This window comes from Muscardinus avellanarius (genome assembly GCF_963383645.1).
Source record: "Muscardinus avellanarius genome assembly, chromosome: 8".
In the NCBI taxonomy this organism is placed as follows: domain Eukaryota; kingdom Metazoa; phylum Chordata; class Mammalia; order Rodentia; family Gliridae; genus Muscardinus; species Muscardinus avellanarius.
Window position 1 is genome coordinate 47,863,363 of NC_137794.1, and position 24,357 is coordinate 47,887,719.

Below are 24,357 nucleotides of genomic sequence, written 5' to 3' on the forward strand. Positions count from 1 at the left end.
GCATCTATGTTCATTAAGGATATTGTTCTGTAGTCTTCCTTTCTTGAAGTATCTTTATTTGGTTTGGAGATTAATGTGATATTGGCCTCATAGAAGGAATTTGGAAGAGTTCCATCTTTTTCAATTTCCCGGAACATGTTATGAAGTATTGGTATTAGTCGTTCACTGAAGGTTTTGTAGAATTCAGCTGGGAACCCATCCGGGCCTGGGCTTTTCTTTGGTGGAAGAATTTTTATTGCCGTTTCTATTTCTTTGGTTGTTATTGGTTGGTTTAGGCTTGCTATGTCCTCTTGACTGAGTGTAGGAAGGTTAACTGTGTTTAGAAATCTGTCAATTTCTTCCAGGTTTTCAAGTCTATTGGAGTATAAATTTTTAAAGTAGTTTCTGATAATGTTTTGAATTTCTTCACTATCTGTGGTGATATCTCCTTTTTCATTTCTAATTTTGATAATTTGAGTTGATTCTCTTTTTCTTTTGGTTAGGTTGGCCAGGGGTTTATCAATTCTATTAATCTTTTCAAAGAACCAACTTTTTGTTTTATTGATTCTTTGAATTGTTTTTTTTTGTTCTCTATTTTTAATATCTCTATTTTTTACTTATTTATTAAAAATATCTATATTTTTTACTTATTTATTATTTAAAAAATTGGTACAGGGTATTGAACCCAGGTGCATTCTCCACCCAATTTACATCCCCAGATCTTTTTTTTTTTTTTAATTAAAATAGGGCCTAAGTTGCTGAGAATTTCCCAAAGTTGCTGAGACTAGCCTAGGACCTGTGATAGATCTTCCTGTCTCAGCCTCCCAAGTACTGGGATTACAGATGTGTGCCACCATGCCTGCTTTGACCTAGTTTTTAAATAGTCAAAATCACATTTCACATACCTCTGCATATTAATATTCCTTAAACTAACAGCATCAACATCAACAAAAATATCACTGTCACCATATCTGTGCCTCACTGAATGATATATTGGTAAATAACCTTTCATACCTTCCCTCATCAAGTCCAATTTCCTCTATTGCTTACACATTCCATAATCTTGCTCAGATATTTGCAACCAGTGAAACCTCTTATGCCTTTTCAGCATCTGAAAGACACTGCTCTTTGCTCCATCCTGGGCTTTTTTACTAATCAGCTCCTCCCACCTTCCTCATCTTGCTCTTTTGCTCAGTCCCCAGGGGCACCCCTGCCGCCCCTGCCTATCATAGAAGCATCCATCCATGCTCGGAAATTAGTTTTCTCCCTTAACACCCGTTTCACTTGCACCTTCTCTGCACCCCATCCACCCTTCAGAGCACCTGATCTTCTTACCTTAAAAAAAAACAATCTGAATTAATTTACACTTCAAGATTCTAAAATATTTATAGAGTGTCTGCTGCTGAGTGCTGGGAAATGCTAAGTCCCGCAGGATATAAAACAAAGAATTCCATTTGGCTTTTGCCCTCCAAGAAAACTTGATCTAGTGGAGGAGACACACACACACACATGCGCAAATAATGTGACAACACGGTGGAGTAATCACGGAAGCAGCAGTGTAAGCAAAGCGCACAGAAGAGAAGTTAATTCTGGCTCCTTTTATTGCTACAAAATGGGAGGACATAACTTCCGAGTTGGGTCTTAAGGAGAAGGGTTTCCACTATGTAGAAGAGTATGAGGAGTTGTGAGATCGGAGAGCAAAAGTGTGGAAGCACAGAAGTATATCCTATTCATTTGATTCCGCTATCATCATTAGTTCGTATTTTAGACACCTTTTGCCAGAACTTGGTTCCTTCATTTTGACCAAAACCCTTTCTGGTGAGACTTACCAGTGGCTTGTGAGTACCACTCTGATTAAACTCAGTTTTTCTTATGTGACTTTTAAGCTTTTCTAAAATCCATCTCTGTCTGTTATGTACAGTATTATTTGCTCCTCTTTGAAAGGGGAAGGATAACACTGTCTTGTGTTGGCTGGCTCTGTTTTGTCAGTAGATAAGAAGAGATTTCATTACATCTGGTTCTGCTGGCTAGCTGTTGACCCTACTCCTTTACTAGGAGGGGAGCTACTGAAACAGCGGCCTTGATTCAGGTGTTAATCCGTGCTCATTTCCTAGTTAAAGCTAGGCTCCTCTGTTTGCAGCGACGGGTTCCTGTTGTTTCTGCTGTGTTCCAGTGAATACACGTGCAGCTCAGTGTGCAACTGGAGAAGGAGCTAAGTGAAAACACGGAATTAAAAAAGGCCTGGCCTGCAGATCTCCTGTCCAAACGGATCCTTGAAAACACTCCTACAAATGTCAGAGCTGAAGGAAGGTGCAAGTTTCTCTTATCTGGAAAGAGTAAACTTTAGCCATATATATTTTGTCTGGTATTTAATGTAAACAGTGCATATTTCTAGCATATTGACCGAGGAATATCAGGTTAAACTTAGAACCTTCTGTTGTGATTTTCTCTGTAATCTATGCTATCATTGTAATAAGTGCTTTCAAATTTATGTCACATTTTAGAAGTGTTCTTGAGTTCTTGCTTCAATTCGATAAATTGTGAAATATTGTTAAAAAGTTAAAACTTAGCCATACATGGTTTTGCATCCTGTAAACCCAGTAATAGGAGGCTGAGACAGGAGTATCGAAGGTTTGAGGCTAGCCTCAGCTACTTAATAAGGCCCTCAGCAACTTAGTGTGACCTGTTTCAATATTATAAATAAGACAGGGTTGGGGGTGTAGCTCAGAGGTAGAACACTCCTGAGTTCAATACATAGTACCAAAAAAATAAAAATAAAAATAAAAATGAAAAAGTATAGGACTTGTATGAAGACTAGTTTTGCATATATAGTTTAATTTTTTAATTGTTTTTCTAAAATATTTTATCTAATCATTCATTTTATTTTGTTTTGGTTACGTAGTTCCATGGTGCCATTTGAAAAGTGTGTTTGTCCTTTGCTACTAGAACCAACACTACTTAAATATCATGTTCATTTTTTTCTCTGAGCATCTTTAAGTAGGCTCTATGATTAACCATACACTGAAAAATATATTGCATTTACTTTAGTTATAGACAAACATCTATAAACATATCTAATTACAAACTCATTTTTCAAAGGGAAACAAAAACAATCTTCAGTAGTAGAAAACTGGGATATTTAAATATGAAATACAAGCACAGGTCATGTCTCATGGAACTTTATAATAGACTATACTTGTTTCTTTGAAATTATCAAATTTATGAATACCTAGTACTTTTCCATGCATAAAGAATCTCTTCTACTGTTACCTACCTACAAAAATACTTGACTAGCATTAATTACTTATCACTTCTTACTCAACTTTTCAATAGGTGCAATTAAGTTAGATCAATTAATTATATTTATTTTAACCTCTAGGTCAATCAGAAGAGGTCTTTTATTGTTTAATTAGAACTTTAATTACATCTAATCACTGAACTAGAAAAAAATCCCTTACAGCATTTAACTCTAATGAGACTCGCAGAAGCATTCTTATTGAAATATTTTATTCTCCTTCCCATATTTTTCAAGCTATGCTGAGATGCATTGGACAGACTAGAGAAAGCAGCAAGGTAGGAGCTGGAGCAGGGATACTGCATAGGCCAACAGGATGTTGTTCCCTTTAGAACAGCTTGAAATTTGCCAATCAAATGCATTCTCTTTTATAACTTCTTAATATCTGTATTCATGATTTTTTTGAGCTTAGGAATTTGATATTTCTGATTTGTGTGTCTTTCAGTACCTTTCTTCATAACTGATATTGAGATTTTGCTGCAGCTAACCATACAGAAAAGTGTAAAGAAGAGGAGAAAAATGCTTCAACAAAAATTTGTTACTGATGATTACCCATAAGTATCAAAATAAAACTTAGCAATAAATGTATTTATTTATTTATTTATTTATTTATTTATTTATTTATTTATTTATACTAGAGGCTAAACCCAGGAGTATTCGACCTCTGACTTACCTCCTAGTCCTATTTTATTTTTATTTTGAAATAGAGTCTTAGTAAGTTGCTGAGGGTCTCACTAAGTTGGTGAGGCTGGCCTTGAATCTGTTATTCTCCTTTTTCAACTTTCCACTTAGTGGGATTATTGGTATGAATCACCATGCTATACCCCCTGCCCTATTTTTTTATTCTTTATTTTGAAACAAGGTCTCACTATGTTGCAGAGGGCCTAAGTAGCTGAGGCTGTCAACGAACTGTGATCCTCAGGTCTCAGCCTCCCAAATGCTGGGATTATAAGTGTGTGCCACCATGACAGGCTGAATTTGTAGATTTTTAAATAATGGCTTTATAATTTTTAGAAGACAAGTCTCCTGACAGAATAATGTATTTTTATCACTTATAAATCTAGTTTTCTAAAAGATTATTTGATAATTTCAAGCATATGCCTCAATGATCTAAGCCATATAATTATCACTGTGTGAAACTAACAAGAGTGTTGCTTGTTCCTTTCTTTTTCATGCCTAGCATCTCTGACTACCATGTTACTCATTAGCACTGGAATCAGGAATGGTCCTGAGTAGACCTAGGTTTCAAGATCATCTTTGAGCTCAGTGGTCAGTGGTCACTTAGTGCATGCAAAGTTTAGGATTTGATCCCAGCACCACTGGGGGAAAAATGATTATCTTCAAATTTTACTTCAGCCTATCCTCAGCATTAGCATTACCAGTGTGATAGCTAGCGAAGCACCTTTTATGGTATTTAACTACAATCATTTTCTTGAAACATGTTTAATATGCTGAGAGCTTATAGACCTAAGATTGTGATTTTCAGTGCAAGGTGATAACTGGATCCGTGTCAACGTTAACTAACTAGCCCAGAAAAACAGACTTACTACTTTTTCTGTTTTGCATCATCTGAGAGCCTAAATGCAAAAGCTCTTCCTATTTATCTATTATATCAAGTATTTAAAATATTTGTCAGGAGCCAGGCGTGGTGGCGCACACTTGTAATCCATGCTCTTGGGAGGCGGAGACAGGAGGACCGCGCAAGTTGGTAGTCAGCTGCGCTGGCTTAAGAAACCCTGTTTCCAAATAAGTAAAAAATATAAAATAGGTCTGGGAGTGTAGCCCGGAGGTAGAAGGGCTTCCAGGAACCCCAGTACCACACACACACAAAAAAAAAAAGTGGAAAAAATATTTGCCAGGGATGACAAAATGTTTTTTCTTGTGCAAATACTCTTATTAGTATTATTTTCCTTCCTTCCCTCCCTTCCTTCCTTCCTCTTTCTTCTGTCCTTTCCTCTATCTTCTTTCTTTCTTTTTCTTTCTTCTCTTTTTTTTCTTCTTCTGAGGACTAAACCTAGGGCCCTTCAACCATTGAGCTATTCTTCTTTTTTTAAAATATTTTTATTTTGAAGTGGAACTTCACTAAATTAGTTTTTACACTCCTCAAACCTGCAATACTCCTGACTCAGCCTCCAAATACTGGGATTTCAAACATAGGCCACTCTTCTGGCTCTCTTATCATATTGTAGTAGTTTCAGGAGGAAACAAACAGCAAAATGTTTTAACCAACATGCTGAATAGTATGGCTCTTTGAAGACATAGTCTTTTTAATCTATAATAACTAGAATGATATTGTCAATGTGCAAGAGAATGAAGAGATATTTTTATTCATAATCTGATTGGTCAACTGAAATATTTCTATAAAACTTTTTCTCTCATGATATTGTGTAACAAAATAAAAAAAGAATGTGTAAGGGACATAAAGGAACCCGCCAATGATTGGAGACAGGATTTTCTTTATGTTGTCTAATAGACTCATTTATTATTTTAAACTGGTAAAAAGAGACTTATGATTCGTGTTGAAGAAAGTTATTTGTGCTTGATACATTGAAGACACTGTTCAAAAGCAGTTTGTCCTTATAAAAGGATGACCCCTGTAGTAATTCTTAGGCAAGGAGGGACAAATTCAACCAACAAAAAGCACATCTCGCCCCGAGTTCCCCATGATTCTCCACATATAGCAAAAAAAATACACATCAGTCAATTTATTTGAACATGCACATCAGTGAGTAGCATGGTTCTAGGCTACTCAGGAAACAAAAGGGAGAATATCAGCATTACCTAAATTAAAAGAAGAGAGAGGTGAATTACACCATTTTAATTGTCTTAAAAACACAATTTTTAAGAGGAGCAATTAAAATATAGTCCTAAATAGTACTAGCTAATGTAGATTACATAAGTATACAATATGATTCAACTAATAGTGCTCTGACTAGCATAAACCACCAACTCTAGTAAACAAGGCCCAGATCGATTGCTGAGAAAAGGTTAGATTCAGGTGTAACAAAAGTTACTTTTATTTCAGTACTGAATGTAAAACAGACCTAGCATGAAGACAGTGTTCTATAAAAGGTGGCTCTATTAAAGCAAGGAGGCCATTTCCTTTTGCATTTTCAGAATTATGGAATTCTGGGTTTTTTTTTTTTTATGTTTGCTTTCATTACTTTTCCTCCCCTGAGCACTAATTTATCAAAAAAAAAAAAAAAAAAAAAGACTTCAAGGTGCAAGTTGTACATTCTTATCATTATAGCATCTCATCTCTTTCTGGAAGAGAGTATTACAATCAGCATTATAATGTTAAGTATTTTCCTCCTAATGTTAGTTTCACATACATGTACTTCAAAATCATAATGTTGATTGGAAAAAGAAACCTACAAACGAGAGATAGCGATGCAGTCATACACTTCCTATTGTGCTGTGTGTCTTCCCCATCCCTTCTCCCCTTTCCCTGTAAAGAGCTGTAAAAAATTTAAGGCAGATGAGGTATATTGCTGAAGGAAAAAGTTATTTTTTGAAAAAAAACTCAAAAAAACTTTTAGTCTGCCCTTCTACTCAAGAAAGACTACTCAACTATAAATCTAGTGCTAGAAAAAAGCAGGAAAGACACTGTTTGCGTGTACCATACTATGTCTTCTATTTCTAGAATGGCTTTTTGTTAAATTTAATCTTAATAGAAAAAATAAGCACCTTAAGCTATGAACAAGAAAAGAACTTCATCATTAGTGAGTCTAGAATCCAAACGGAATTTAAGAACACTCACTCAAACTCTTTCATTCATTCTCACAAAGGCCAATGCTACTGATTAGAATTGTAAAGTGCTGTACTTAGTATAAACACTTGTATACACTGCAGACACTGAAAAATAACCCTCAAGCACATTGTGTTATAGTTCCAAAAATATATTTACAGTCTATTACAAAGATTACAAATGGAAGTGTCTAGGTGACTGTATTATGCTAATTCAAATTATTTTACAGATTACTTTTCCTTAGGGACAAAAACATTTTAGTGAAATTAAAGTGATTTTTCTAGTCAATCAAAAAATAAATTAAAACATCAAATAACACTGTACAGTGACCTAAAAGAAAAAAAAAAAAAAAAAGGGCGGGGAGGGGTTTGGGAAGCAATCCATTTGAGTTTTTCTATAGCCATCTTTGGTCCTAAATGTGGGAAAACACATTATGTAGCACTGAAAATACCTGTTCTTTTGTGATGCTCTGCAAGTAAAATAGAAAAATATAGTGCATTTTCAATGTATTCAGAGCTCACTACAGAGAAATGTGTATACAAAACAAGACAGTATAAATAAAATTTACAAGTTTTACAAAGAAACATTTACAGATTTTTGTTTCTGTTATTTGTTTGTTTGTTTGTGGATGTCCACAGTATCAAACAAGACCAATTATGACCGATCCCTGGGATCTTTCTCTATTAAAATCATTATAAACAGCCCAATTTTCTTTGGAAGTACAACAGTTCAATTCTGGGGTAGTTCATGATTTTCTTAACTTTTGAAAGCATTACTCACAATATGTATACATTCCTGAAATATCTATAAAGACACATTTAATTATTGCTTATGAAATTCTAACACAGTAATCAAATAATATGGTTTAATAAATAAAGATATTTGTTTTTAAGCCAGATCCTTCACTTCTTCCTTCTAGGGTAAAAAAGAGTTCTTTCATTTAACAAGTTTCTTGCATCAGTGTTCACAAAGAAAAGGTTTTTTGTTTTGTTTTTAACTGCAGTGGTGATACTCTATGCAGCAAATTTGTGTTGGAACTGTGAAAATTGTGAACTGCCCCCTTCATCATGCTTCAGAGTTCTAATATAAAACTTAATTCTTTCTTTTCATGTTTGGACTGCATTCAACAGAAAAGAATATAAAATACATGTCAACTACTTCTCCTAAATTCCCTAATATCACAAGATTGAAAAAATCTTTTGATGTGCTCAGATTAAATTTTAGATAACACTGGATAGTTCTTGCTTTCCGAGATTTCCTTCACCAACATTCCTTAGATGAAGTGCCCCATCTCTTTTTCTATAGACATAATCCTAAAATTTGAGTTATGTTTTTATTAAATTCTGTCTAGTAAAATCACTCTATAAACAATCTGTTAAAAGTGCCTTATAGTATTTATGGATCATTATTGCTTTTTTCATTGAAAAGTTAGTGTGTTGTCTGATTTTTACAAAAAAATTTCTTTTTAAAAAATATCAGAGCTCTTGGCAACTTGCATTTTCTGGACTACCTGCCAATCAGCAAACGATATCAAAACAGCACTGATGAAACAGAAGAGAATGGCACAAAGAGGATACCGATATGATAAAGATGTATCTTCAATCATGCTATGTTTTTTTAATTAATCTGAGATTCTTTCAAAGGTACCCAGTGTAGTAATGTGTCATAGATTTAACACTAAAAAGATCCAAAGCTATAAACAACTTTCTAAAATAAAGTCCTTATGAAGAATAAACACAAATGATTTTAAAAAGGAATAGTCTGAAATCACATGTTTAAGGAAAATATTTCATTGATTTTAACAATAAGATCATGATTTTATTCGACAAATATATTCTTTCTTAAATTCTTTATGTACATTTTAAAAAGTCTATAAGATAAAAAGGAGGTTAGAGAGCTCAAGGTGTTTGGATGTTTTTCAGGTAGTACTTTGTTTATTGTCACTGCTGTTTTCCTGGCCACCGGCGGTGGATCCTAAATTCCCTTTTTTATATATTCTGGTGGCACTTAGGAGTTCAAGTCTATAGGTGCTTCTTAAATCTTCTCTTCACTGTAGGAAGGACCCAGGACATCAATTAATTGTCTTCTAGCAGCATTCTGTGCATATACTGAAGGCCAGTACTGTTCTCTTGCAGTCTGTAAACTCCCTTATAAGGGAGAAACACTTATCACACTTGAATGCCAGTTCCATGTAAATGTAGCATCTGTGCTCTCATAGTCTGAATGCTGCTCATGATTTTCTTTTGATGGCCAACCAGTGTGATCCCTAAACTCATCACATCCCTGAGAAAGACAAATGCAGTGTTATTATTAGGTACCTTGCAAAGAATTTATAAGGTTCTAAACTGTCATCAACTCTTTAATTGAATAATCTGTTTATCTTGGGCTTTCAGATCTTAACTTAGAGCTCTTGGGCATGATGATCACATTTCTGAAATGGATCATCCTGGTAGCATGCATCAACATTCTTCTTAGTAAAAACTAAGGGCCTTGATTTGTCCTAGCAGTTATTTTTAAATCGATCTGAAACTATATATGGAAAATTAATAAATCTTAAAAATTATTCATGTATAAGTTTAGAAATGTTTCTTGAAATGTTGTACTTTTGAACTTGGTTGGGTTTAAAAATTCTTGTTTGGAAAAGAGGATACAGCATGGATGGACACATTTAACCAGGATTTAGTTATAAAGATCAGAAATCATTAATAACCATAAAAATGTTATACTGAATTTGATTATTTTCTGGGTAATTCTAATTATCATGTAGGTAATTCTGACCATACTATTGGTCATGTATTCACTTCAGATCAACCATTTGACTATATGTTATTAAAAAAATAAAACTCTTTTAAAAACCTAGTGCACCGGGTGTGGTGGCACACACTTGTAATCCATGAGTTTAGGAGGCTGAGACAGGAGGATCACATAGGTTCGAAGCCAGCCTCAGCTACTTAGTGAAGCTCTCAGCAACTTAGTGAGACCCTGTTTCCAAATAAAATATGAAGTAGGTCTGGGAGTATAGCCCAGAGGTAAGCCTCTGGGTTCCACCCCCAGTACCACCAAAAAAAAAAAAAAAAGTGCAATACGATCACAAAATGCTACCACTGTTTAATAGCTTATGTTTGAAATAAATTTATCATATTTTTATATAGTTTGACTTTCCTAAAAGCCAAAAAGGTTGAGCTGTTTTTATGAGCATGTAAAATATTGCAGTACAATACTAGAGGTACAGTATTTCAACAGAATACTATACTATACTATAGCAGTGGACTTCAGAAACATAGTTTCTCAGGATTATAGTTTTGTTTGTTGATCCAGGTGTAAGTATGCCATCTCTATGTGGTGGTTAGAAGAAAACTGAGCGAGGGAACGTGGATGTTCTTAAATTTGAGTACATGCCAATTTCTGATGTATATCAGATAGATTATTTGATTGCTTCCCATCAAAGAAACGTAAAAATCTTCCCATGAGAATATATAAACAGGATTCCAATGAATAGAATCTTCATAATTGTTTCTAATTTTTTTTTTTTTATTTTGGTGGTACTGGGGATGGAACCCTTCTACCTCCGGGCTACACACCCAGACCTATTTTATATTTTTTAATTTGGAAACAGGGTCTTTTAAACCAGTGAGGTGGGCTTCGAATCCTCCTGTCTCCCCCTCCCAAGCGCAGGGATTACAAGCGTGCACCACCACGCCTGGCGATAATTGTTTCTAATGTTTAAACATGTTGACTGAGAGGAACTGCCTTACCCGTGAGAATTGTGCTGCAGTCAGGGAAACTGAGGTTCGAAAATACTAAATTGATTTTCCAAGACCACATAATCAGTGGTGTGGCCAGAAAGGAAAACTTAAGTTATTTATTTATTTATTTATTTATTTATTTATTTATTTATTTATTTACTTATTTATTTATTTTTCGGGTCTGGAGATGGAACCCAGGGGCATTTGACCTCTGAGCTATACTCCCTGCCCTATTTTTTATTCTTTATTTTGAAACAGGGTCTCACTAAGTTGCAGAGGGTCTCACTAAGTGTCTGAGGCTGTCTGCCAAACACTATCCTCTGGCCTCAGCCTCCTGAATGCTGGGATTACAAGCATATGCCACCACGCCCGGCAGAAGTTATTTTAACTACAAATTCTAGCAAAAATGAAAATTGTTTTATCAGGTCATTTTTCAGATTAAAAATGGAATCAGTCAATCACATATTTTCCATAAAATAAGTTAAACTTTTATCTCTAGTTAATTCAATTAAGCTTCCTTTAACCTGCTCAGAAAGTAGACATTGGATATCCTTATGCAGTTTTTATATTGGGCACAGAATTTCAAGTTTTTAATGTCTTCTGATACAAGCATGGTATCAGAAATCCTTTTCAATGGAGAAAGTTTTGCCAGTGAATAGTAAGTTTTTAACTGTTACAGTGCTTAATTAAAAAGGAAAATTCTCACAGTGCTGTGTAGAACACTGCCTATGGAGTCAAATTAATTGTCACTAGTTGAAGTAGCTGAGAAAATATATTTAAAACAGGTGAGCCTTAGCTCCATCGTGCAAAATTAATATATAATTATCAACTTCAAATAGTTAAAGTGAGAGCAAAGTGTGTAATGGTTTATTTATATAGTTAAGCATATTTTATAGAAATGTGTTTTTCCTCTGATTCGGTGATTCAAAGATCTTATATGTAAGGAGAGTAAACTAATGTACAAAGGGTGGATTGTACCTACAATTAGGTACAATTCTTAAATTCTTAAATACAATTTACAAGTTTCAGCTTACTCAATAGTCATCCTGGCCACTGACTCAAGGGAGTTATAGCCGGCTGCTGTGAAGTTATCTTTATATCTTTCCATCTTAATAGCTTGGAGCCATTCTCCAACTGAACAGAAGGTAGTGAAGTCAGGAGTGTTTTGATCCAGAAGAGGGCTTATTGGCCTGGATAAGAATAAAACAGAAAAAATAAATATTCTCATGAACTATCAAAGAAAATCATCTCAACACAGAAAAAAATAAGAATATAAGAAATAAAGTTAGACATTTTAATGATGTATATGATAACAAGTGAACAAATAAGATAATAAAAACCTAAAGCATACAATTTACTAAATAACTACATATTGCTGATCTTAAATTTTACTTACATGAGGTTGTATCTTCCATATGATTGTATAACTTTTGCACTTGGAATTAGTAAATATTTGTTCCTTTGCTTCTTCAAGAGTAATTGGGAGAAAAAGAAGCACATTTGGCTGTGTTCTAACTTGCTCAGGCCACAAGGGTGCTATTGAGCATCTGCCTTACTGATATCACCCACAATGTGCACCTTGGGAGTGGAAACACCTCCACAAGAGCCTAACTTCCTACCAGTGCAGTCCAGAGCATCAGGTTTATCTGAAGGTTGGGGCTGAATAACTGCTAATAGGCATTACAAAGGATCATGCCCAGGGCAAAGAAGGAACTGAATCCTGTGTGTGTGTGTGTGTGTGTGTGTGTGTGTGTGTGTGTGTGCCACGCGCGTTACTAAAATTGAAACTAAGGCCATTCTGCCCCTGAGCTACACCCCCTATTTTGTTTTATTTTATTTTGAAACAGGGTTTCACTAAGTTCCTTAGAGCCCCATTTAAGTTGCTTGAAGCAGGTCTCAAACCTGCAATCCTCCTTGTCTCAACTTCCCAAGTAGTGGGATTACAAGCATGTGCCACCACACCCAGCCAAACTGAATCCTTTCAATGGCTATACCTCTTAAGTCATGTGTGTAATTACTATTATAAACTTTAATTTCACAGAATCATTTTATTAACTCAAAGCAAAACAGTACAATAGACAATCTGTATATAACAGAAGGAAAAAAGAAATAAAAACCATGTTATAATATTGGCTTGAAAATATGAACTGCCAGTTATTCACAAAAATCCAGTTTAGGAAGTTTTCTAAGAAACACAGCTAGTGATAGCATAACTTTTTAAAAAATACCAATATTAATGAAAGGATCCTCTTTAAGCACTCATGAAGGTATGGCATCTGAAAAAAATATTTTGTAAGCACATTATATTTTAAATGCATTTGTATTTCAAAATAGACTTTGTTTTGCTATTGGAGTGGTGTTGGGGAGCTAGTTTCTATGAATAGTTGAATTTCATACAGATTCCATTCCATTAGGTAGTTCTTACCTACTACAAGTTCCCAGGGGCGTTTTCAGACTATTGGGATTTCTAATCATTTTATCTAGAATTCCGACGATTTGTTCAAACTTTGGCCTCTCAGCGCGTTCCTTTTGCCAGCAGTCGAGCATCAGCTGGTGAAGACCAGCCGGGCAGTCCATGGGTGCTGGTAAGCGATAACCTTCTTCTATTGCCTTTATAACCTAATAGCCAAAAGTACATAAAAATATTATTGACCGAGTTTCAGTTTTAATAAAATGAGTTGCCTCATAGGAAAAAAAAAATTTATTCAGAGAAGAGTGAATCACATTGCTTTGCCAAAGACTTATTTACTCTTTTTCCAAAACACCCAGGAAAATGAAGCATGTTATTAAGGAGTTCATAAGTGCAGGATATGATGACATTTCCTAGTTAATTCAGCAATCGGGGAACAGCAATTAAGTTCACCCAGGGTGCAAGAGATGGAAATGTTTTTAATGTCATCCCAGAGGTTTACAAAGGGACCATGTTATGGAATCATTTTACTTGCATATACGTGTGAGTATACCCATTTGCCTATAAATTAAAAAAAAAAATTCTGCAAGCTGGAAAAGGAAATTCGGAGTAAACCAGAGTGAGCCAAAAAGGATTCACTTTTTGATGAGTGCAAATATGTTACTTTTAAACAGATATCAAAATAAGCAAAGGTATTAAGATATAAAATATTAAACAGCACATTATTTTTATAAAATTTATGAAACTTAGGGTCTCGCAGATACAAAGCTGTGCTGCAGCCAGTTTGCATTAATTAGTTCATGAGAAGTGAGTATCTCCTGTTCTAACTCTGAATTCAGTTAGACCTCACACCAGCACGTGAAAATCACACTAGCATGGAGGACAGCAGGTAGAGAAGTTTTACCAAAAAAACTGGGAAAAGTTACAAATCAGGGCTTTCTCACTCTGAGTGATGATTTTTAAAACTTTTATCAGCAGGCCACTGCCTATTTCTATCTAATAATAGCCTGAGATCCTGTTCATATCAAGCTTTGAATGTTAATGAAGATAGGGTGCCATAAACATTTGTACATGCAATAAGAAAGTTTAAGCTACTTATGTTTCTGAATTGTATTTTTATTTATGTGAAAGTAAAACGGATTGAAAAATCAGAAATTGTAACAAATCTGGGCGGCACAGAAAAGCTAATAGGAAGATAACATAAATAAGAAGGGCTTATAAGATTCTATTTTTTTTTCATACTGAAGTTTGAATTTAGAGACTTCAAGCTACATAACAGTCCTATTTTTTCCTTTTTCCTTTGAAACAGGGTCTCAGGCACCTTACGAAGATGCTCAGGCTGGACTGGAACCTGTGATCCTCCTATATCAGCCCCTCAATTACAGAGATTACAGCCGTGTGCCATTATACCAAATGTGGCTAATACTAAAATTACTCAAGGGAAAATAACAAATCCTTTGACACACATTGGACTGATATAACAGCAGGAGAAATGTCAGGAAAAAATAACTTCCGCAATCAAAAGTAACCTTGAATTTTTGAAGAAAATAAGGCCAAAAGTTAACATATAAAATATGTTTTATATAAACCAAATATGTGTTTTTAAGAAATGTTAATAACCATGCCGAGCATGGTGGTGCACACTTGTAATCCCCGTGCTTGGGAGGCGGAGACAGAAGGATCACGCAGGTTCGAAGCCAGCTGTGCTGGCATAAGAGACCCTGTTTCCAAATAAAAATATAAAATACGTCTGGGAGTGTAGCCCGGAGGTAGAAGGGCTCCCAGGAACCCCAGTACCACCAAAAAAAAAAAAAAAAAGAAAGAAATGTTAATAACCTTAATGTGTTTAGGGAAACATGTCTAAGAGAAAGATGCTGACACTCAAACATACCATATCCAAATGTCATATAAATATGATGTAATGAAAAACAATAACTAGCATTAACAATTTTGAAAGAAAATATTTTGTATATGAAAAATGTGCCTATGTTTAACGGAATGAAAAATTATATGTAAAAGCTGGGTGTTGTGAGCATGCCTATAATCCCAGCATTTGGGAAACTGAGATAGGAGGATTGGGGTTCAATGACAGTTTCAGCTACTTAGTGAGGCCCTTTGCAACTCAATGAGACCCTGTTTCAAAATAAAAATATAGGGCTGGGGTATAGCTCAGAGTTGGAATGCCCCTGGGTTCCATCCCCAGTACTGCAATATATATATATATATATATATATATATATATATATATATATATGTATTATAAAAGTAAATAGATACATTTAATTTTGTTGTGGTACTGGGGGTGGAACCCAGAGGCTTTCTACCTCTGGGCTATACTCCCAGCCCTATTTTATATTTTATTTTGAAACAGGGTCTCACTAAGTTGCTGAGAGCCTCACTAAGTAGTTGAGGCTGGCTTCGAACCTGCACAATCCTCCTGTCTCAGCCTCCCAAGCATAATTAAGCCCGGCTTAATTATGTAATCTTAATAAGTATTTTAAGTTTAAAATAAATTTTAGCCCAGATTCTTTCTTTTTCACTAGGTTGCATTCCCATTAGTTATAGATTTCTTCACATAGATTTTTCATAGGTTCCTCACTATAATTCAAAATTGAATTTATCACCTTCTCTCCAATCATTTCTCATTTCAATGAGTGATATTTCTAGTCGTCCCAGTCAAAAGGTTAAGAATTCTTAGCCTTTGGGTTCTTTCTTTATAGATGTTCATAGCCAACTAGTTACCACTTTGTAACAATTCTACTTCATAAATTGAATACATGCTAAATACTAGGAGAAGCATTTTTCACCTCTAAGAGTGCTGTAATTATTTTCTCACAGCTAAGTCTTTGCAAAGTTTCAGAATATGAGGATTTACATATTTCATTTTTGAACAATGAGGAAGAATTTCTTAGCTTAAGAGCTAAGGTAACGTATATAAGGTAAGGTGAGTTTAACTAGCAATAATGTCACATGCTAATGAAGGTCATATGACAAAATTTAAAATTTTCCCTGATTGACCCTATAATTTCAAATGTTGGATATCACTGTAAACATTCCTTTAAAATATACCTCTATAAATCTATCTATTCCACAAGCAACTAAATGGTAGCTTGCCAGAATTACAAAAATTTAAGCATAGCCAAGGCATGATGGTGCATGTTTGTAATCCCAGCACTCGGGAGGCTGACCAGGAGGATCGCATGGGTTCGAAGCCAGCCTCAGCTACTTAGTGAGGCTCTCAGCAACTTAGTGAGATGCTGTTTCCAAATAAAGTATAAAAATAGGTCTGGGAATAGAGCCCAGAGGTAGAAAATCCCCTGGGTTTCCCACTCCCAGTACCACCAAAAACAAAACAAATGAAAGAAAACAAAAAACAAAAAAAAATAAACACCTTATGTATAAGGGGGACTATATTTTAAAAATCTGTTTTAAATGTAAAGAGCTTCATGGTTTTTTTCCCTTCATATCATTCTGGTCATTCTGGTAACAATACTGTATTCGGATTCAAAGTGCTATGTATTGAACAATTTAGACAAATGTAAATAAAATGTATTTTTGAGAACTAGGTTTAATGATTTAAGTAGTGGTTCAAGTTATAAAAAATAAACTAATAGTTACTAATGTTATATGTATTCAAAATGGTCACATAATTCTGGAGCTCTGAACACGAAATATTTTTAAATCTTTGTGCCAAAGAATAAAGTATAGCGCCATTAAAAATCTCTTACAGGCCGGGTGTGATGGTGCAGGGTTGTAACCCCAGCATTCAGGAGGCTGAAACCAAAGGATCACAGCCTGCGAACAGCCTCAGCTACTCCTCTGTAACTTGGTGAAATCCTGTTTCAAAATAAAGAATAAAAAATAGGGCAGGGGGTGTAGGTCGGAGGTTGAATGCCCCCGGGCTACAACCCCAGACCCGCAAAAAAAAAAAAAAAATCTCTTTCAGGACTGAAAGAGTTAATGAACCTCTGCAGGTTTCCACATGCATCACAGAAATTTGATGAAGCCTAATGCTATGGCAGAGACACAAAGCTGTTCTCAATACAAAACAAAATATCTAGATATGTTCAAAGATATACCAGGTTACACATTTTTAAAAGAGTGGCAAGATAATATAATACACCAGCTGGGGGTGGTTGCACACACTTGTAATCCCCAGGCTTGGAAGGCAGAGACAGGAGGATCGCGCAGGTTTGAAGCCAGCCGCGCTGACTTAAGAGAACCTGTTTCCAAACAAAAAAGTATAAAAATAGGTCTGGGAGTGCAGCCCAGAGGTAGAAGGGTTTCCAGGAACCCCAGTACGACCAAAAAATAAAAATAAAAATAAAAGAATATAATACACTAGATGAGATCCTGGTATAAAAATGGGATCTGAGACCCTAACGTTCCCACTGACAATAATGTCCCTAACTAATGTTCAGAGGAGCATCGAACCTTTTGCTAGGGACTCCTCTGTCTTTTAGGCTAGTTTGGCATAATCCAAGGTATCTTTTGAGGTTAAATTAGCCAGTGGTAATCTACTGGGTTACACACTAAAACTGGAGTTTCTATGATTTTTATAATCTACCAGAAGAACCACTTAGACACTATTAAAGACAGTCACGATTATGGTAAGTATTTATGGGATACTTACTAGATGCTTGGCATGGTTTTAAACTAGAATGATCTCATTTGATCTTTACAGAAGTTTTGTTAGATGTTATTATTTTAATTATATATACATATTTATTATTATTATTGTACTGATACTAGAGAGAAAAAAAATCTGTGGCCCATAGAAATAAAGGAAAGGCCAATATCTGATAGCTGCTAGAAAAGGGGACAGAATCTGACGTAGGCTAGCTGAGTAGAGCCCATGCATTTTATTTTTAGTTAGGAAAAGAAAAACTGCTTTCTGTAAATAGTTACATATTCTTGGAAATGATATATCACAGACACAGAATGGTTACAATCTCTACTTACAGGATTATGTGATTTTTCATTGAATTCAATTAAATCATCTTTTTGTGAATTTACCAGAAACCCTTGGATATGCCTGCGCATATTTGCTCTCACTATCCTGATAAAAGTCAAAGAAAAACATTCATAAGAAATTCTACATCTATGTAGTTCCCAGAAGAACGGGAAGTGGTAAGAGTAAATGACATTTCCTACCAAGACTTCTGGGATACAACAGGGACTACTTCTTTGACATATACTGTCAGTAATATTTAGGAATAAACCAAATGCAACTTAGAAGAGTTTCCATTTTATCATAATATGGTCATTGTAGTTTTAAAAAAAATAATACGGAAAGAAATTTTAATAGTCCAAAGTGGGACACATGATTGCTTCTGTCCTCTGCACAGGAATCATTTTCACTTGATTAACCTCATAATAGAATGACCCACATTTTATCCAATTAAACATGTTGGATTCCACTTATTGAATTCTGTCAAAGTTTCACAAAAAAATCATAAAGATAATACAAAGTAACAAATTAGTGGCAACTTATAAAAAGAAAATTCATGGCTCACAATTTAGCTAAGAATAAATTTAATTACAAGTTTATTATGTTTTCAAAGCTCTTAAATGACTTTTAGTATATAGTTTTATCTCCCATATCTTTATGGACGCTTAAAATTTTGTGTCCTTATGGTTGTCTACCATTAAAATTAACAATTTGTTGGCCTGGATTAAAATAAGAAAAGTAACTTTGTTGAGAACTATAAATAATTACAAAAATTATGTAATAATTCTAAAATACCGTGCCTCTATTTGCACTAAAGCTTAAGTTTAAAGATAGGTGCCTGGGAAATCCAAAGGATTGTTTTCAATTTCTGCAATATTTTTCATGCTTAAGCACATTTATATATATATAATTACTATATTTTGAAAGGGCATGAATAGAAAGGGCTAAATATCTAAATATTTTTCTAAAGAACGAAAGATATTTATTTGAAAAGATCCAGCTCTTGATTTTATTAGCAAGTATCTAGATTCAACTGCTTCAATAGCAGTTAGGACTCAAGAAAGTTAGAGGAATGTGAAAATGAAAACAGAACGCTCATTCAAGTGTTAATTAAGTGATACTCCACTGGGGTGTGGTCCTGGTCCTATACACATATACACATAAGTGTCTCTTCTTCTTTATTCCAACTAGAGTAAAAGGAAGCCTCCAGAAAACTTTAACCTACAGGCTTCAACATCATCGCCTCTTTCCTATTTCTTCACTGTGCTCAGAGATACCTCACCTTACTCAGCATTCAGCCCTGAAATTCGGTGGACTTAGAAATATAACCATCAATTTCCATCTTGTTTTCATGGTTTATCATGAAAAGTCTCTTAAAATCCAAGGCCTTTGAAATTTGAGAGCTTTTAAAAATCCTCTACAAGTGCCTAGCTACTAAATTGAAACACTGCAAAGTGAATTGGTTGACTCAATAAATCCATCCAACCTAATATACATAGCTAGAGATATAGATATTCCCCCCTAAAATATATTTGAAAATCTGATTCAGGTAAAATTTCCAGAAAATGCAATATATCCCCATATACACAGGAGCTTTCACAAGGAGTTTTCAGTACTATATTTCCAGTATTTCTTCATTTGCGTATTGAAAAGCAAACATATAGTTGTTCATAAAGTACTTTACATCATTATAAAATAATGAACATGATTCTATAAGAATATTAATTTCTCTCTATAAACTGAGCCATGTAGATAATCTCTTACTGCTATACAGACCTGTGTCCAAATTTAATCCAGACCACTGAAGTGAAGAAAATGAAAAGATGGTGCTAAGTATTCAGGTCAAAATTAAACTGCCCTAGGGATAAATCACTTTCACATGATCAATAAACTTCAGTTTAATAATTCCCTAGTTATGATGTTTCATTTTAAGAAAAACAACGAAGTAATTCTTAGGGAACTTTAAAATTAAAGTCAGAGATATTTACTTTTTCCTTCTTAACCATTTTCATTCTTTGTTTTCAGAAGTTAAGTGAACTTTGAATTTAGGTCCTCTCATATCCCTGTCAGTCCTTTTATGTTTGAATCTAGTATAGAAGGAAGGTGTCAAAAGAAATGAAACTCTATGGAGTGTCTGGGGAATGTAAATATTTCTCTTTCTGTGCCCCAAGGATTTGTTTGCCCACATTTTGACAGTCCATGAAATCTTTGACACTGAGACCTGTCAAATGTTAACAACTTTGCTTCTGCCAAAAGGACTCATCATATGGGGTTTTATCTTTGAAATACAAAAATCAAAACAAAATGAAAACAAATGAAAAAGTTTCATGGCATCACTCAATTCAAAGTATCAATAGATTTAACTAATTTAAAATCTTCTCAGGTATGAATTTTTCAGTTAACGAAGAAATTTGGAAGTAAATACACCAAAAATAACTTTGCCAACAGCATAAAAAGTTTTAATTGTCTAAAAATAGCATTTAAGAAGGGAGACCAATAGAATAGGGAAAGACAAACAGGGAAAGGGAGGAGTAGAAGGTATAGGAATATACTGGGGAATAAAATTGGGCAAACTATGTGATATATTAATATATCACAATGAGTCACACTAGTATGTGTAACTATAATTCACTAACAAGAAAGTGAAAAAAATTAAAAACTAAGTTTTAATAGCCATAGGTACTTGATATGGGCAATTCCAAAATTATAAACAATGTTATCGATTTAATATTGATTTCTTTTTGAAAATGAAATTTAATTCTAGCTGTGATCAGCTTCAGTCCATGTTTATAATATCTTGAGTCAACAATTTCAAACGAAATTGCTAGTCACATCCTTTTCCTAAATGGCAATGCAAACTTTCCATAAGCACTACTTATTTTACTCCAGTCTCCAGGAACTTGCACTTGTGAATCTATTTGGTTGGTCTCCATATCGCTTCAGACCTCTGCTTCTGGACATTTTAATGTGCTCCCTTGCAGAATTCACCCATCAAATTTGAACTGAGTTCTTCACCAGAGTTCTAGTTCAATCCAGGGAACCTTCTTAGATTTTATACTTGATCTACATTTATCTAAATTTGGATCACATCTTTTATAGGTTGAATGATAAATCTATGTATACTTGAATGTTCTTGGATTGCAAAAATGGTAATTATAAAATTCAACCAAATAAAATAAAATATTCATTTGTGCTTAAGCTACATTGTTTTGTAAATTATCAATGATCTCTTGGTGTGATATTTAAGGCCTATGGACTGTCATTGGCTAGCCTCCCCGCCTCTGGACACCAGCATGTTTTATGTACCAGTAGACCCTCATGGCATTGAGGCCTTCATTATGCATTGCGTGAATCACATATTTTTAAAAGAAATTTTGAAGGATATTCCATTTTTGATTACATCCCAAAATGTCATTTAGAAACACTAATACTGATCATAACATCTAGATTATACCATAAAATTAATAATTCAACCAGTCTGCAGTGGATAACCTAAACAGATTTTTTTTTGAACATTAAAAGAAACAAATGATAAATTTTCAAGATAAAATGAAGCGTGATCCTCCTTCTCTCCCTCTCCACAAATTGTTAGTTTACGTGGCTCTCTCACTGCAGCTGTGCATGTATGGCATCATTATCTCTATTGAGGAAGACGTATACTTCATATGTTTCTATTAAACTCACAGAATTTAAATAAAAAAGATAGTACATCTTTAAAATGAAAAGCAAAGAACTACTAGTTTATGCTATTATATCTGTGGAAAAATGTTATAAATCTACAGAAATTTCTTCTTAATAAGCCATTAGCTACATGTTCCATAACACTGGATACTAATGTGTTTCATCTTTTTTTGTTTAAAGAGTAAAACACCTACATCCTGATTTGACATGTCCCAGTAAGGTCTTTCTCCATAAGACATAACTTCCCACATGACTATTCCATAGCTCCACACATCACTGGCTGATGTGAATTTCCGATATTGGATGGCTTCAGGTGCTGTCCATCTTACTGGAATTTTTCCACCCTATTATAAAAAGAAGTTGACATTTTAGATATGTACAATGACTTATACATCGCTATGGTCAGGTCATAAGCTAGTGCTAAGGATCTGTGAATTGGTTGGTGGTTCAGCAGTATTAGTTTTATCCACTTCGAAGCTACTGAAGTATACATAAGGTCCCTGATCTTTTATTAGACTCTCATTATAAGTTTTCATTTTTAAGATAATTGTACTTAATGGGCCCTGTGTCATCTCAGGGCAAGGGTTTAATGAAAAGACAATGACTGATTAGCGTAGTTACTAGTAAAATGAAGCACAATATGAAGTATTTGAATAACTCTCCCCTTTTTTCCTAATATCACAAAACTTTTAAGTTAGCATAGCCAATATTCTTTTAGAATCATTATTTAAAATGCAGTCATATTTTTGTTATAATTATAAGACAGTAACTAGATATTGTATGTAATGATCCTTATAGGACTATCCACACAGAAGGCAAGCAGTGTTATAACTATGATTTTACTTCCCTTATAAGCTTATATGTAGATTTTAATAATAAAATCATTTTTTAACAGAAGAACAAAATCTACTAGGATGAAACGATGTCAATTTTTCTCTTTTCTGTTGTTTAGTTTTGCAGCAAGTCCTGCTTTGGCAATTGATAAATCTCAGAAATATGAAAAAGTAGAGTAATGGACTTTTTCTTACAGTTGTTGTATAGACAGCTTCTGGATCATCCTCTATAACCCGGGACAGGCCAAAATCTGACACTTTACAAACAAGATTGCTGTTGACAAGAATATTGCGTGCTGCAAGATCCCTGTGAACATATCCCATATCAGCCAAATATCTCATCCCAGCAGCAATTCCTCTCAGCATTCCCACTAACTGAATGACTGTAAATTGCCCATCATGTTTCTGCAGGAAGACAAAATAAAAATCCAGTTAACTGTACTTTAAAAGAGACAAAAATCACCATGAAAACAGGTCTCTACTACTGTCATTTACAATTTTGTAATGGGATGTATTAATGGATTTCTGTACAATATAGGCACTTGTGACAAAATGTCATACATTTTTATTTAACTTATATCCAAATAAAATAAGAGAGAATTGTGGCAGTCATTTAATTATTTATATTAGTTTGTTATTTTAGTATAACTAATAATATATTAAGCAATGTTTTGAGGTTGCAGAATTCTATATGTATACACTAATTTTTAATCAAAGTTAGGAAATAGAATATGCAAAAACATTGCATCTGACAACTAAGTGCTTTCCAGGTGTCAAAAATATATAAATAATCTAGAAATATTTATAAGAATGAATACACATATGTTATCTTCTCCAAATATAACAGAAAGGGGAAAATAATTGATTGGAAATTAAGTAACAATAAGTAGAAAATTATTACAGTGGCTGATTTTGTTTTCATTTCATTCTACTTTGTTTTGCTACTGATTGTTACATTACATGCAACAACAATTCTTTAGGATAGATATACTAGTTTAATCCAGTCTAGAACTCTGAATATTAATATGATTTTAAAGATAATTTTCTGACTTCTTACAGTTATAATGTTTACACTTTACATTTTAAGAAGCTCATAAAATCATATTGGTAGCAGACACATTATACTTTAAATGGTAGGATAATTTGGGTGCTTACCCTGAGAAAAGCGTCTAGGGCTCCATTTTCCATGAATTCTATTACAATCATGACTGGTTTCCCTAAAATTAAAAAAATAATAATAAAGGAAAAAGAAGAAAAAAACCTCTTTACTTCAGAAACCATAACCTAATCTCCAGGATTATTCTTTCTCTCATCCCCCCAAAACCACATGGGTAACACATGAGAGTTCTAATGTTTTTAGTGCTGCTGCTAAGCTTAAAAACTCAGTAAATGTCTGCTTGTAACATGGTCATGATTCATAAAATTAAGCCATAAAATAAGTCAGTGTGTATTTCTGACTCCTGCTTTGTAAGCAAAACACAAAGAAAGTGATACTTCATATAAAATGTAAAAACTCAACTGTGTCACATTTATGACCTTTGAAGCTAAATAAAAACATTTATCAAGTTTTTCATCTTTCTATCAGATTTATCCTTTAATTCTAATCCTGTTTCATTTCTCAATTTTCTTTCTGGAAGTGGTATCATAAAAGAATGATTTGTTTTAATGTTATCTACTAAGGGTGCAGGGAAACACTCATTTGTAATGTGCACTA

At 34.1% G+C, this 24,357-nt stretch overlaps 1 protein-coding gene across 4 annotated transcripts in view; it reads right to left on the reverse strand.

The window, feature by feature from the left end:
- Window positions 1-9,190: 9,190 nt before the first annotated feature.
- EPHA7 (EPH receptor A7) overlaps window positions 9,191-24,357 on the reverse strand; it is a gene marked incomplete at its 3' end in the record, with an annotated part of 174,702 nt that continues 159,535 nt past the window's right edge. For all 4 annotated transcript variants that reach the window (XM_080700044.1, XM_080700043.1, XM_080700042.1 and 1 more), the window contains exons 12-17: window positions 23,799-23,860; window positions 22,839-23,048; window positions 22,005-22,154; window positions 13,194-13,387; window positions 11,803-11,958; window positions 9,191-9,305 (exon numbers count right to left, since the gene is read on the reverse strand). In XM_080700044.1, the coding sequence (XP_080556170.1) occupies window positions 9,191-9,305; window positions 11,803-11,958; window positions 13,194-13,387; window positions 22,005-22,154; window positions 22,839-23,048; window positions 23,799-23,860 (887 nt within the window). The remainder of the gene's footprint in view (window positions 9,306-11,802; window positions 11,959-13,193; window positions 13,388-22,004; window positions 22,155-22,838; window positions 23,049-23,798; window positions 23,861-24,357) is intronic.